General features: G+C 39.1%; 1 protein-coding gene and 1 long non-coding RNA gene across 2 annotated transcripts; both read left to right on the forward strand.

The window, feature by feature from the left end:
* Positions 1-767: 767 nt before the first annotated feature.
* Positions 768-3,937, forward strand: LOC147760404 (uncharacterized). Its single transcript, XM_086994705.1, has 4 exons — positions 768-912; positions 1,528-1,627; positions 2,097-2,247; positions 2,543-3,937. The coding sequence occupies exons 2-4, from the start codon at positions 1,535-1,537 to the stop codon at positions 2,971-2,973; spliced, it is 675 nt and encodes a 224-aa protein (XP_086850831.1). The 5' UTR covers positions 768-912; positions 1,528-1,534; the 3' UTR covers positions 2,974-3,937.
* Positions 3,938-7,026: 3,089 nt separating this feature from the next.
* LOC147760405 (uncharacterized) lies at positions 7,027-9,466 on the forward strand. The gene is made up of 3 exons (XR_015330878.1): positions 7,027-7,184; positions 8,104-8,200; positions 9,232-9,466. It is a non-coding gene; the product is annotated as an uncharacterized LOC147760405 (long non-coding RNA).
* Positions 9,467-14,217: the final 4,751 nt, after the last annotated feature.

Here is a 14,217-nt window from a genome sequence, read left to right on the forward strand (position 1 = left end):
GAATGTTTACTCAGTGCCATTTTTTAAAGATTGTTTTCAAGGGTGTGTATGAGGCCGTGTGTTTATTTTTCTTTTGTGTCGGCCTACAACGTTAACGTACCCAGCGGTGATGCCGTCAGTGGCGGATTTTAAGAGGGGGGGGGGGGGGCGTTTCTAAATATTATATCTCACCAATATTCCCCTCTTGAAATTAGAATTTTGATTATAGTTCTAAATTATAGTTCTAAACCGCTCTCCAAAACATCAAAAAAATCTCGGGGTCCTCGAGCAGAACCCCACACCAACGAAGGGGGCGATGGTCGGTTTTGCATCAGAGGCCTGTCGTTCCGGACTCCCCCCTCAAATAATCCTGGATCCGCCCCTGCTAGTTAGCAGAGTAGTCTGTGGGGGAGGGGGGGGGGGTACTTGCCCTAGTGCTGATACACTAGTTTATATCACAGATGCGTTTTGTATTTAAAATAAAATGAAATATAATAAAATACAAATTAATTGATAAATAAAACGTTATTTTATTAAATATAATAAGCCTGTTTCCAGAAAGGGACATTTTAAAAACATGCTTATAATTGTATCAGTCCACATTGCTTCAGGTTTAATTTGAGCAAATGTTCTTTGGCGTAGCTATATTAACAATACAGATATTTTAATCCAATCATGAGTAGGCCTACATGTACTCAGTAGTTACGTGATACTAAAAATAAAACTTGTCGGGAAATACCAGGTCAATAAATATTCTATTTCATGTGGGTTTTTCCGTTTCGTATCTGACAGACAAAAGGCTTGTTTTAGCCATACGGGTATAAGTTCAGTGCATGTATAGGCCTTATTAGTAAAAGTCATCAGACAAGGAAAACGGGATAGACATCGACATTCGATCTAAACAGTAGGCCTACGTAAACCGACACGTCCACTGTAAGCACATATTTTGGTATACTATTTTGCTATTTACTGATACGTTATGCGTTCGATGACAACTTACAATTTAAACATTTCATTTCTGATCATATTTGATAAGTTACATGTAAATGTTGGTCTACATTAAGGCATAGCTAAGCTATATTACCCCGTAGTAGACCTACCTGTACGACCAACTGCTAAAATAAGACATTGAATAGTAAGGTGAGTTTACATTGAACATAGGTCGATCCTTCTATGTAATCGGGCGTGTGCCACCGGTTGAGATGACGGTGGAAGAGAAGAAAGAAGGGTTTACCAGTCTGTGCGTAGACTATCGGGACCCACAGCTGAGGGTGGTGCCGAGAGAGAGAGAGAGAGAGAGAGAGAGAGAGGGAGGGGGGAGGGGGGATATGTGCGGGGGTGGGGGGGGGAGGGCGGCGGACGTCGATCGATCCATCTTTTAAGCTGACAAGTCTTTTCTAAGGTGTGACAGTACTACCCAGTACTTTATTGACAGGATAGGGAATTAGTCAATAGAGTAAAAAGTGATTACCGTCTTCATCTATTACTGTATTTATTTATTTATTTAATTTTTTTAATTTTACTGAAACGATCACTATTGGGTTACAGGACCAAGATGGCAGCTAACTTTGTTGTCAGTACAGCAGCAGCTCTGTCTGAGGCAAATAAAGCTCTGCAGAACATCAAGGAAGGCCTTTATCAAGTCAAGGTACGTTATAGCGGAATCCGACTATTGCTGAATAATGTGTTTAAATGCCAAGCTTACTCGTGAATATTCAAATATATTAATTCGTTGTATAAAGACAGTGCATCCGTGCGCGGTCTTTTAAGTTAAAAATTAAAACCTGTAACATCGCTGGCAGTGAATCCTCCCTGAGCAATATCAGTTGTTTCACTGTATACATGGCATAATCTTATTGATATGACAATCAAGGAAAAGAGGACGTTGATGAAATGTTGACAAAACATTGAAACTGCCGAGAAAATTCAAGAAAAATAATTTATTAAAAAAAAAACTTACTGACACGTCGACGGGTATTCTAGGTGCCTGATAAGCCGATTCTAATTCATAACATAAATTCTACAAGTATTCATATCATAGTAAATAATCTAGAATGATATAAATTATCATGTGATTGCAAATTTACTATTTACAGACTAAATCCTTTCTTTTATAGGTCTCCCAGACGGATGCTACCGAGCTGCAAAGAAAACTCGAAGGAGAGTTGTTTGAAAAGTGGGAAGAGGGATGTGAGGTGATGGCAGCCAAAAACATTGCCATTGCGAACATCACTCAATATCTGGATCATATGCAGAAAGCCTACGAAGGTACGTCTGCCATAGCAGTGATATCAGATTTTTCTTTCTTTCTTTCTTTTTTTTTTTTTTTTTTTTTTTTGGGGGGGGGGGTTAAATAGATAGATAAATTGATAGATCGCAGTCAAGCAAAAAGTTTTCAGATAAATAAATGGACAGGTAGTTGAAAACCAACAAATAAATAAATAAATTGTTCTCGTACGTGTAGCCAAGCTAAATAGCTGAGTGCTTATGAATATGGATCTTGCAAAAACATTTTTAGACTAAATAGGCCTATGTGCCTTTTTTTATCTTTCTATTGCTACAGGCATAGACGCCGACATGCGGGAGAAAATGAACGGAATCCATTGGTCCGAAGACTGGCACTACAAGATCATGGAATTCAAGTTCAACAAGAAAGATCAGTCGGGAGCCAGGTACGGGATGGTGGCCTTCGGAAAGTCCGCTGACGGTCAGTCCGTCGACTGTATGTACGTCCTGTACAAAATGGACTTCAAGATCGCCCCGCAGAGGATCGTCACGGAGAAGAATCACAGCGCTGTCTTTGGTCTTTTCCAATGGACCACCCACGAAGAGAAAATTGTAGAAAGAGATCTCGGGCTTAAGTCTGTCCAACTGCTTCAGAATTTCTTTCGCGTGAAAGCTCTCCAAGGGTTCTACAAAGAGGGGGTGATAGATTCCATCAACTATGTACCTTCCATAGAAGATGTTGGGGAAGCCATAATAGACGCACAGTAGTGAATTAGAACTGACAGTTGATATCCTGGCAAGAATAATGATATTGAAAGTGGAACCAGTTTAGATGCATGACTCAGCAGTACTTGTTCTACAACGATATATAAATACTTTTACTTTTACTTGTGATTTTTTGTGGGGTTTTCGTTTCGTATGTACTTTTTAATGCAAAGATAATTTGAAAAAAATCCATCTTACAGCCGAACACTTTACATAGGCAATATATGCACGAACAATTTTTTTTTTCGTCTAAATCAACAACCTATAGTTATGCTTGTAACTCTATAGGCCCCTATATTTAAGTGCTCGTCGTAATTTTGAAGAGTGTTTTCCAAATCTTTAGGGCCTTAGGCGAAATTAATTCTTGGTGTTGTGTGTGTGTGTGTGTGTGGGGGGGGGGGGGGTATGTACAATGCATGCTGACAATTAGTACCTACTGTACATGACGTTCGTCTACATGTAGACGCCTACTGAAGACAAGGTGCTGTGTTTGAGACTCTCGAAGAGCTTAGACAAAGGATAAGGAATTTCCCCCCAGCCACCGCCCTCCCTCTCTGATACCTGTGGCCCAGTAGCAGAAGTAATAGTATTGTTATCTAAAAAGTTATTATAGTGTATTAGGCCCTCAATATAATGAGCAATATTAATTATCTGCCACATTGAGGTTGGTTCATCCAAATACTTATACATTGTACCTGAACTTTGGGTTTTTGGAAAAAAGAATGCCTCATAAGTACACCTAGCGACTATTTTATAACCCGTGATTCCACTGCATATACAAACTGTCCCCTATAAGTACACCAAATCATTCAGTATTTTAAAAATGTGTAGTTTTATACAGAATAGGACTGCTCCCTGCTAGATTTCACCATTAAAGAGATTCTTTTCTGGTCTTTAAACAAAGTGGGCGTTAAAGAAAGAAAGAGAGAAGAGAAACTGTTTGCTCAGTGTCATATTTTGAATTTTTTGTATGAGGCAATAAATATTTTTAGGGCGGCTGCTTTTCTTTTGTATCGGTCTACACCCCAGCCTTCCTGACAATGATGGTAAATGCATTTATTTATCAGCAGTCGCCAGCGTTTTTTGCTTAAAAGAAAAACTGTTGATTTTCAAAAGAAAAACTACTGATTTTCAATAGCCTGTATATTTTTCGACTGATTTATAATTCCACCGTACAAAGTACTTGACCAGATGTTCGTTTACATTTGTAGCGATCAGCAAGCCCATTAACTACAGTTGAAATAATGGCACGAATAATGTTATTGAAAGTGAAACTATAAAAAAGTCCGTTTTCTGGAAAACCGGGTTAAATGCATGACTCAGCAGTACTTGTTCTACAACTATACCTTGGAATTTTTATGTGGGCTTTTCGTTTCGTATGCACTTTTTAATGCAAAGATATTTGAAAAAAAATCCATTTCAAAGCCGAACACGTTATATAGGCTGTACACGGATGTACAATTTATTTTTTCGTCTAAATCAATATCGTATTACTGTGGTTGGAATGCTATATGGTTTAGTGTCCGTCGTAAATTTGAATAGTGTTTTCTATATCTTCAAGGCCTTCGGGAGAAATTAATGCTTTGGGTTGGGGGAGGCAAATCTTGAAAAAAGTTCGTTGTCTGGAAAACCAGGTTAAATGCATGACTCAGCGTCACTTTTCCTGTAACTTCAATGCCTTGGGTTTTTTTTCTGTGGGCTTTTTGTTTCGTATCTGGCAGACAAAAGAGGGTCCCATTGGGGGTAGTGGTCACAGGGCACGGGCACTAAATAATCAATTCACAAATCGCGGGAAATAAAATTTAAATAATATCTCATTGATAATGCGCGTCAATAATCCTGAAAATCAAGAATCACCGGGTATAATGATTTCGTTACACAAAAGATGAAGAATAAGAAGCCGCATTTACGATTCACGAGAATGGGTTTTTCCACGAATCACGCAAAAAGAAAATGAACGTTTCTGGAGGAAACATTTATATACAGGCTTTCACAGGAAACAAAAATACCCTATGGGAGCCTCACAAAAGGCTTGCTTGCCCCATATAAGGGTCGAAGCAAAATAGTTTCGCAGGTTTAGGCTCTGTGTATTATATAGGTTATGGCACCAATCGGCAATCTTCGGCTGATTCCGCAAGCTCCATACTATATATCTGGGCTTGGCCCGCAGTTAGGATAAAGAGTTCGTGAAGATTTGAATTGTAAACGCACCTTCCTGTGGCAGCGCTATTAATTCACGGTGATGTGTATTAATTCACGGTGATGTGTGGGCGCATTCCCATATATTTTAGATCGATCTATCCCCGTGGGGAGTCTCACTAGATTACTGTCAGATAATCCGGCTTAAATGTCCGTCCCGCCTACTACAAGCTGTAAGGGCGTAATTAACTTTCGTGCCCGCTCGGCAGACAGCTATTTAGCGTGAACCCCCAGGGAGTTAGGTCGATCTAGTTGGATCGATCTAATCTCTGGGAATGGGGTCTTAGGCCTATATTTCAGGTATTGAAAGCAGCGAACTTAACACACACACACACACACCATTGGTCATTATAAGGTTGTCCCACCAAAATTTTCATATGCTTTTATCTACAAATGTTCACATCACACGTGTTATTAAATTTATTATACCATATTTGACCTGATTAATGGTGCAGGAAATACAAAAAAAAGCGGTTAAAATATCCTTATTTTATACCATGCATTCAAATAAATTACATGAACCTCCTCAAATCCGATATTTTACTGAGATTTGGTTGTGTTTTAATTCTCATTAAATTGAAAAGACACTACCAAAATTCATCAAATTTACTCACAATTAGCTTTAGGGTGTGCATTTGACCTCCTACGAAACTGGGCCAACTTCGCCAAGTTCTTTAGGGAATTTGGGACAAATTCCCACAAATCAGAATTGTTACTTTTGTGAAGGCAAGCTGCGTCGCCTACAGGAGATAACTACAGTACACGGTATAAACACATGTTATAAGATATGCATGAGCACACCCTATTTTATTTGCAGATAAACATTATTATTATTATTATTATTATTATTATTATTATTATTATTATATTGTCGCCAATAAATTTCAGAGACAAGATGGCTGCTTTGCATATTAATAATTTTGCACCAAAGGTAACACCTTCTTTAGGACATCAGCGAGCTATGGAAACCATTGAGGAGAATCTTAGAAGAACCAAGGTATGCACTAAAAATACAGGTACATGTAGTTGATGAATAATGTGCTTCAATAACCAGCTTAATTTTGCATTACCATATATATAAATGTATGTTCCTTTATTGAGCATAAGAAATACACGAGTACATTGATTGACAAATAAACATGAAAACAACTTAAAAAAACGACTTAAGAATACCATACTTTAAGCAACCATAACGCAAAAAAACAACATTTTAAATGAATTTCATAAATTTGCTATACGCCCATATAGACCATAAATTTAAGAAAGCTTGAGATCAATTATCTCCAAAAATAATCTATAAAATCCAAATAAAATAGAAGCAGACTTTGGCTCACTCTCAGATTCAGTACACCTGCCCTTTTAAAACTCCCAAGGTTTCATCCTGCTGTTGTTTGTTTGTAAATCAGATGAATGAAATTCTCAGAATCACTTCCAAATGAAAAACCAAACTTTTTAGAAAAAAACAACTGGCTAACTTTGAATGCAAAAATGGATTCATTAACCATTGGTAAGTATGGGAAAATTGTTGTTTACTCCAGGAAAATTCATTTTTTGGCCAAAACAAAGAGTGATTATCCCTTTAATGAACAACACCCAGTCCCAGACATGAATTCGACGAATTTCAACCTCACAGACGCCGAGATCCAGACATTCATAAAATTTATTGTGGAAGGCAGGGAAGGTAATATGGTTGGTTGGTTGGGTTAACATAATCGGGAAATAAAATACACCATAAAATATCATCTGCTTATAATGGAGGTATCCGAAAAAAATAAAACAATATGCAATATCCGGTATGTAGAAATGTTCCCATCAACGTTCCCGGATCTACGATGCCTAAAAAATGAACTAATCTCAACGTAGTGACTCATTCAGAGACGACACTCCAATCTGACTATATACCAGTATGCGCCTCTTCGTTTTCGCCCTTGTCCTGTGTGCAGGTACTCTTGTTTGTGGGAAGAAGATTACACGACTGACAAGATGTCTCAGATGTGGAGAGGACCACAGGATAAGTAAGGAATTTATTTCTTTGTTCGAGGTTTTAAATAAGGATAAGGACATTTTCCGGTTGTCGCCTGACACCACGCAGTGATTTCACAAGGTCCTTTTTTCCATAGTCCACATTTATTGGGTATATAGACATCTGTTTATCTAGCCTATATCAACGTAAGTTGATTCAATGTGAAAGTATCTGGATTGTTTATTGTTAATATCCTTATTGTACGTGTATCTCTGTTGATCAACTTGTTAGCCGATAGGGTAAGTACAAAGCGCGTAGGGGCCATCCCAGCAGACAAACGACATTGATTCACCGTTAAATCAACGTTAATTTTGGTGGATCAACGTTGAATCAACGTAGAATCAATGTCACTTGCCTGCTGGGATGCTGTTGTCTGCTAAGAATGCTGCACTGTTGTGGTAATACTCATACATGCAAAAACTTTAAAATGTCAAATTGTCATATTTGGGTAGTTCATTAATAACGTGGACTCAGTGATAACGGTATTGGTATTAGTAGTTTTGTGAATACACGCACCATTTCGATATAAGTTCCGTTTGGACCCGATGACTTGCATGCAGCCAAGCTGACGAAATGCTGCGCGCGGTTACAGGATTTTAATGCATGACTTGTGTCTTGTCATGAACTTCACTACGGTAATTGCCCCAACAATGGGTAATAATGTTCAATTTATTATTATCAATTTTATGATTGTAAAAATGCCATTAGTATTAGTGTATGATCATTAGTATTGTAATCAGGACTTTGAAACACTATTAAGTATATTCTGCAGCAATTAAGCCATTATGTCAGGGGTCACTTTATATTCATGGGTTTCTGCATATTCCACAGTGTAGAAGGATTTTGGTATTGTTAAGATCAGTAAGAGACTGCGTCATTTCATACTTTTGAATTCATGACTATCGTTTCAGTGCAGGGATGGCAGCGACTGGAAGGTGCCTGCAGCATTGATCAATGTCACTACACCATTGTGGAGGACATTTGCGTTGACGATGGGTTTGATTGCATGTAAGTCCGTTCTCCGAAAAATCCAAATTACGGTTTGGTTCCAGAAGTAGCAGGGGCACCCTGAGCTTCAGAGCTAACTTGACACTAACCTTTTCACCGTAGCCTATCTCCATCGTGTCAAGTAACCTCTGACGAAAATAGTTTGACCTAGTTTATATAAGCCAATCGAATCCATGTTTCAAAATTTTTCACCAAAGTTTGGTGAAAACGCTGATTGGTTGATCGTCAATCGGCAATCCTCGGCTGATTCCGCAAGCTCCATACTAACAACAAAGTTATTGTCGAGTGCGGAGACATCCGAGTAGTGCCGAGTGGTTCCGAGTGCATAACCGTACACAAAGAAAGCATGGAGTATATCGGAATTGAAACCAGAGCAGTATGATGAGGGATGATGTATTTTGCGTGCTGCCCACAGGTTACGGCAAGTCCCTGATATTCAGCCTTATCTTTGATTGGTCCGGATTTGAACAAAGCGCGCTTTGACTCGTTCGCGTTCATTGGCTAGATCGTTCAATGAGTCATTGAGTGCGGGCTTTAAATTTGATTGGCGGGCCGCGGGGGCACTCGAATCTGGTCAGAGGTTACTTGACACGATGGAGATAGGCTACAGATAAAAGGTTAGTGTCAAGGTAGCTCTGAAGCTCAGGGTGAGCAGGGGCGGATCCAGAGATATTTTATGACAGTCCGCCAAATTATCTTTGTTGATCCATCTCCCATTTTTGACTGTCTTCCTATAGAAAAAAAGTAGATGCCCAACACTGTAAACTTTAAAATTCTGACCGGCTTCCGGAAAACCCTCGCAGGCCAGAAGACGGCCCCTGAGTAGTACATGTAGAAGCAGCCGAAAAAAAGTAGACAGTAGTATCTGAGACGGCTTGGGCAATATGACTGAACTGTAGTGAAGGGTCGAAAATGATTCAGTAAATAAGTACCCCCCCCCCCCCCCCGTCTCTCCGCTTCTAATATTTATTCACACATTTATTTATTATGATCGTTTAATGGCATTGCACATGTGTGGTTTTTCGTTTCAGTATCGGCTGCGGTTGTCGAGGAATTTGTAAAAACCCAAGGAATGACGAATGTTTCTACGCTTTCTTAGAGGGTGAAACTTTGCCCCAGCAGTAAATGTACCCTCTGTCTGTGTCGTATTAACCGCGATAAATGGAGTCGAATACATCGGCATCTATCAGACATGTTTTCTTTTTGTCAAACAAAGCGGTATGCATTATGTATTCCTGAATTAACAATAAAGTCTAGTTACTTTTAGTTAAGTTTCATTCTTTTTTTTTCCAACAGATAGTCCGAAATTAACAACGTCCTTAACATAGAATGAAGATCGAGAGGAAATTATTGAACATTAAAAAGAAAGGTTTCGTGTTCTTATATTTAAAAGAACAAAACGAAATAAGCCACAGCGAGACTAGCAAAAAAAAAAAAAAAAAAAAAAAAAATCGTTATCTATCAATTGTTATCATTTCCAAACGAGGAGCATTCCTTATGTCATCAAGAAAAAACATGGAGAGATCCAGTGTCACTGCCCTATTGAATATAACAACCACATTTTAAGGTTCACTGAACCTTCATGCTAATTTCAATTCATATGACATGATTTTCGTATTGAAATAACAGACGGCATCAAAGGGCACAACAAATGTAAACCTTAGGGCTCAAATGGTTGGCATTTATTGCGTTATACAAATTGATTGCATATGCATGCAAAGCTAATGGTATCTGAATGATAATACAACCAAATCTTTGGGTTAAGATCAGTCTGAAAACCCCGAAAAAAACGTATAAGCATATATTAGACGTCTCCACAAATCGATAAGGTTTGTTGATATGTCGAATTTTAAAACATAAATGTTAAAACATAAATGTTCTTTTTGAAATTCGACAGTAATTACACGTTTTCAGCCTCAATACTTCTCGGCACATGACACAGGACTTAATACAACATAAACCCTCTGCTAAGGCTACGGACTATCTATGTGTATTTTTCTTCGGTGCGAACAGCAGAGAATCGTGTCATTAATAAGCCAGATACATAGATATGTGAAAATCTAGTAAAAAATCAATCTGCGGCCCTGGTTAAGTGTTGTCAGCTGGGAGGGTTTGGGCTTTTAAAAGTCAGATTTACACTTCGACATATAACGCCACGGGTCGTGGTTACGTTAAGGTGCATGTACACAATCCCCCACCCTAACCCACCCGTCGCTAACACCTTTGTTAAGATACAGTTATCTATTGATTTTCTTGTTGCATTATTAGCACCACTATCACGAATATTCGACTATGATACTCACGTATAATTTGTAAATCTCACCAGACATCGACGCTTCAGGTATCTATGATTGATTCACAATATAGATTAAATGCACATATAATATAACAAACAAGCACGATAAAACACATAAATGAAGAATTTCTGTGCGCGTCATTGAAATTATTCCATCCATCAGTTCTGCAAGTGATAGCAAGCAATTTGAAAAGTTGGGGTTCTTTTTTTTCTGAAACAAAGATTCATTTTGCCCAATAAGTCATCCTTAGAAATAGCAGAAAATTATCTAGACTGTTTTTTCATTGAGGGTGGACATTTGCCGGCAAAAAAGAGCAGTCCTTACTTACCCCACCCTTACAACTCCAAACTACATGCAGTTGTTTAACATGGGCAAATGAATACGAATAATATAACATGCACAAAGTACAGCATTATTTTTGTAGACTACCGTAAATGAAATCATGAACAAAACAAAGTGACGGGTGATCTGAATGGCTTAAGCCTCGGTCACAACCGGCCGCACGGGCTCTTACGGCCTGGTTACGTCCAAATTTTTCGCAGAATCTCAAGTGCCGCGCAAGTCATTCTTGCGTAATTTTAAGTCCGCAGACAGCCCGTAAGCACGTACGGAGGATGTTGCACATGTCCAAAAGATTCTACGAATAATTTGCGAACAGCGAGGCCGCAAACGCAACTTACTCACTCGCAAGGAGTTCGCGAGACGTGGACATAATGAGTGACCATGGCGAGAAGTTCGCAAGTGAGACGTGCGTGGTCCAAGACGCACGTCGCAAGCAATGAAAGAGCAAGTGCCCGTTGCGTGTTGAGTGCGGCGCGCGCCCTCACAGCTAACAAAGACAAAAGCACCGCGGAAGTGCGTCGCCCCTACGCCAGGAGTATAAAAGGCGTCCTCCCGATACATGCTCATGTCAAGGCAAATAACGTCGCTTGTGCAAGGTGTACATCATTTCACAAATTTCAAAATTTGCTCAATTCAGCTTCTAATATGCCTCCAAAAGGCGTCCGGTTGTGACCGACGCTTTACATACATGTAAATGTTTCAGCTGCCCGACGAGTCTTGTATCGTTGACCAATGAAAACGAACAGGCAGCATATGCATATCAAATGATGATAAGGAGATACCTTATTGTCAACACAAGCAGAACTCAAATAAAATCATCAATTGTACAATTATCGCCGTCATCATATATTGTATAATGTATTGTATCTTAAGTCTCCAGATTACATGTAGTCATTGATACTGGGAATCGGAGGTTGAATATCGTTTGCTTCACTGATACTGGGGACCGGGTCTGGGATACTGTTTGGTACCGTCGACGATTTTCGAGATCGGTTCTGTCTTCTCTTGCAAACGCACAACAGCGTTACTCCCGCCACTGCGGGAATCAACACAGCTAAAAACACCCCAACTACCACGACTGTTGGCATACCGTTTTCTCTGTCTGTTTTCTTAATATTCTTACGGATGTTTCCACACGTTCCTTCCTCTTCAAACGCCAAGTGTTTTAAAAATGGCGCGTTGCAACGACAGTCCAAGGTATCACCGGGTCCAAAGTTTAGATACAATGTATTTTTAGAGTTTACACTGATCTGAAATAGTGGACATTTATCTAAAGATTCTGGATCCTGACGACTGAGATCTGACAAATCAAGCTGTGCTAACAGTGACATATCTGGCGGTATGCTTATCAATTTGTTCCCAGACAAAAACAGCTTTTCAAGATTATTTAGACTGCGGAAAAGAGAAAAGTTAAGAAGACGGATGAAGTTATTTCTTAAAAACAGATTTTGCAAGTCTCTTAAATACTTTATTCCAGGTGGAACCTCTGTAAGTAAGTTGTCATCCATATCAAGATCCCGTAAAACGGTGAGTTTCTGAAAGGCTTGTGGATCTACTGCTTTGATCGAGTTGCCGGTCAAGTATAAACGCTGAAGACTAGTAAGGTATCGAATATCAAAGGGCACCTGCGTGAGTCTGTTCCTCATGAAAGACAAAGAATAAAGACGCTGAAGATTTTGCAATAATTCAGGTTCGACATCGCGTATCCAATTCATGGAGAGAAAAAGGCTGAAAATATGAACCAATCCTCTCACCTCTGACGGCACTTTTTCAAGGAAAGTGCCGTGCAATGAGAGCGATCTGAGGTCTTTCAAGTCACCCAGCGCTTTTGTGTTTTCAAGTTTAACTCCGGACATAGAGAGCATCAGGATGACACTTTTGTTATCGAATATTGGAATTGTACGTAGATTACTGCAAAAAGTCTGGATTCCCAATATCCCATCTACTTTGGTGCTGAGACAAGTACAGGGTGGCAGGCAAGGGTCTTGCACCAAGGTCATTGCTACCATCACCTGGACGGCTAAACACAATGCAGCACTCTTTAGAACGCCCTGTCTTGTGAAAAGCATGACGGAAACAGCCTATCTGGTGATTTTTTTTTGCTCAATTGTTTCTCAGATTAATGACTTAAATCCTGTCTGATTAAAGCGTTCATGTATGATCGTGGATTATGGCGATCTACTCTTCTAAAGGACCGATGTTTTTCGTTGATGAGCAACTGTCTGTTTCTAGCGATCTGTTATGTTTTAACTGAAGCTGTTAGTCACAGATTTATGTGGCATTACAGCATAGAGGAAATGGTAGATTAAATTCCAAATAAGGGCGCATTCCCGTTAAAACTATTGTTCTTCAAGGCTAGATCCATTAACCGATTGACAGATTGACAAGCATCCACCTGGCGTTGAGCAGAAATAAGAAAAAGCTGGTAATTACACATGTAAATTGGGAACAAAAGGCTCTATAATTTCCAGTCTGATTGATTAATTCAGCAAGAGTCCCCCAAATTTAGATCGATCTCCGTAAAACGGTGTTTTTAATGGGAATGAATCCCAAGACCCACAGACACAATTAAGGATATTTTTGTGTCTATGAAAATAACGATAACAAACATAACTCCTGCATTAAGATTATGTGTGTGTCATGTCGGCACGCAGTCCAATATACCAGCTTTGGCAACCCGATCGGTACTTCTCATGTTATTATTTAATTTAACACGAACAAGATGAAGTACATGTAACACTGACATCATTATTTCACGGAACCTAAAGCACGAATCGGATGCCGTAAATCACATAACGTTATAGTATTGGGTTGCCTTTGATGCCGTCTGTCATTTCCTTCAAAAGACAGTCATAATGGCTCATGGATTAACATTACTGTTAATTGAGACTTTAAAAGCATTTCATACTTTCGGTAAGGTGTGTAATGCCTCAGTTACACCTGAATCTCCTATAATGATAACCTGAAGAAAAAGAATACCCGCTTGTAGGAATAACTGACAAATTTGGAAATGCTTTGATTAATGACATAATATAATGTAAAATTATGCAAAGTCTTCTGAACTTTTTTGTGGAATTTCAAAGACGTAACAGATATATAGACCTATCATTATCCATTATCATTATCGTTCAGTCTGCTTTAGTCTAATCGATGTTTCGTGTTGTGCATAGTATTGATTTCGGCATCCCTGCCCAGAGGGGGCCTGTTCTTCGGTCAGGAATGTTCTAAATTTGTTCAACGAATAGAACCATCGAAATTTATATATATGTGTGTAAATTTTGTACAATTTGAGTATTTTTAAAACAAACCTTCGGACCAAGAGCCTTCGATATACCGCCACTCACCCGTGCCAGGTAAAGTGTGGGTCGGGGAAAAGTA

This window comes from Lingula anatina, chromosome 8, assembly GCF_051362555.1.
Source record: "Lingula anatina isolate TDL-2025a chromosome 8, LinAna3.0, whole genome shotgun sequence".
In the NCBI taxonomy this organism is placed as follows: Eukaryota; Metazoa; Brachiopoda; class Lingulata; order Lingulida; family Lingulidae; genus Lingula; species Lingula anatina.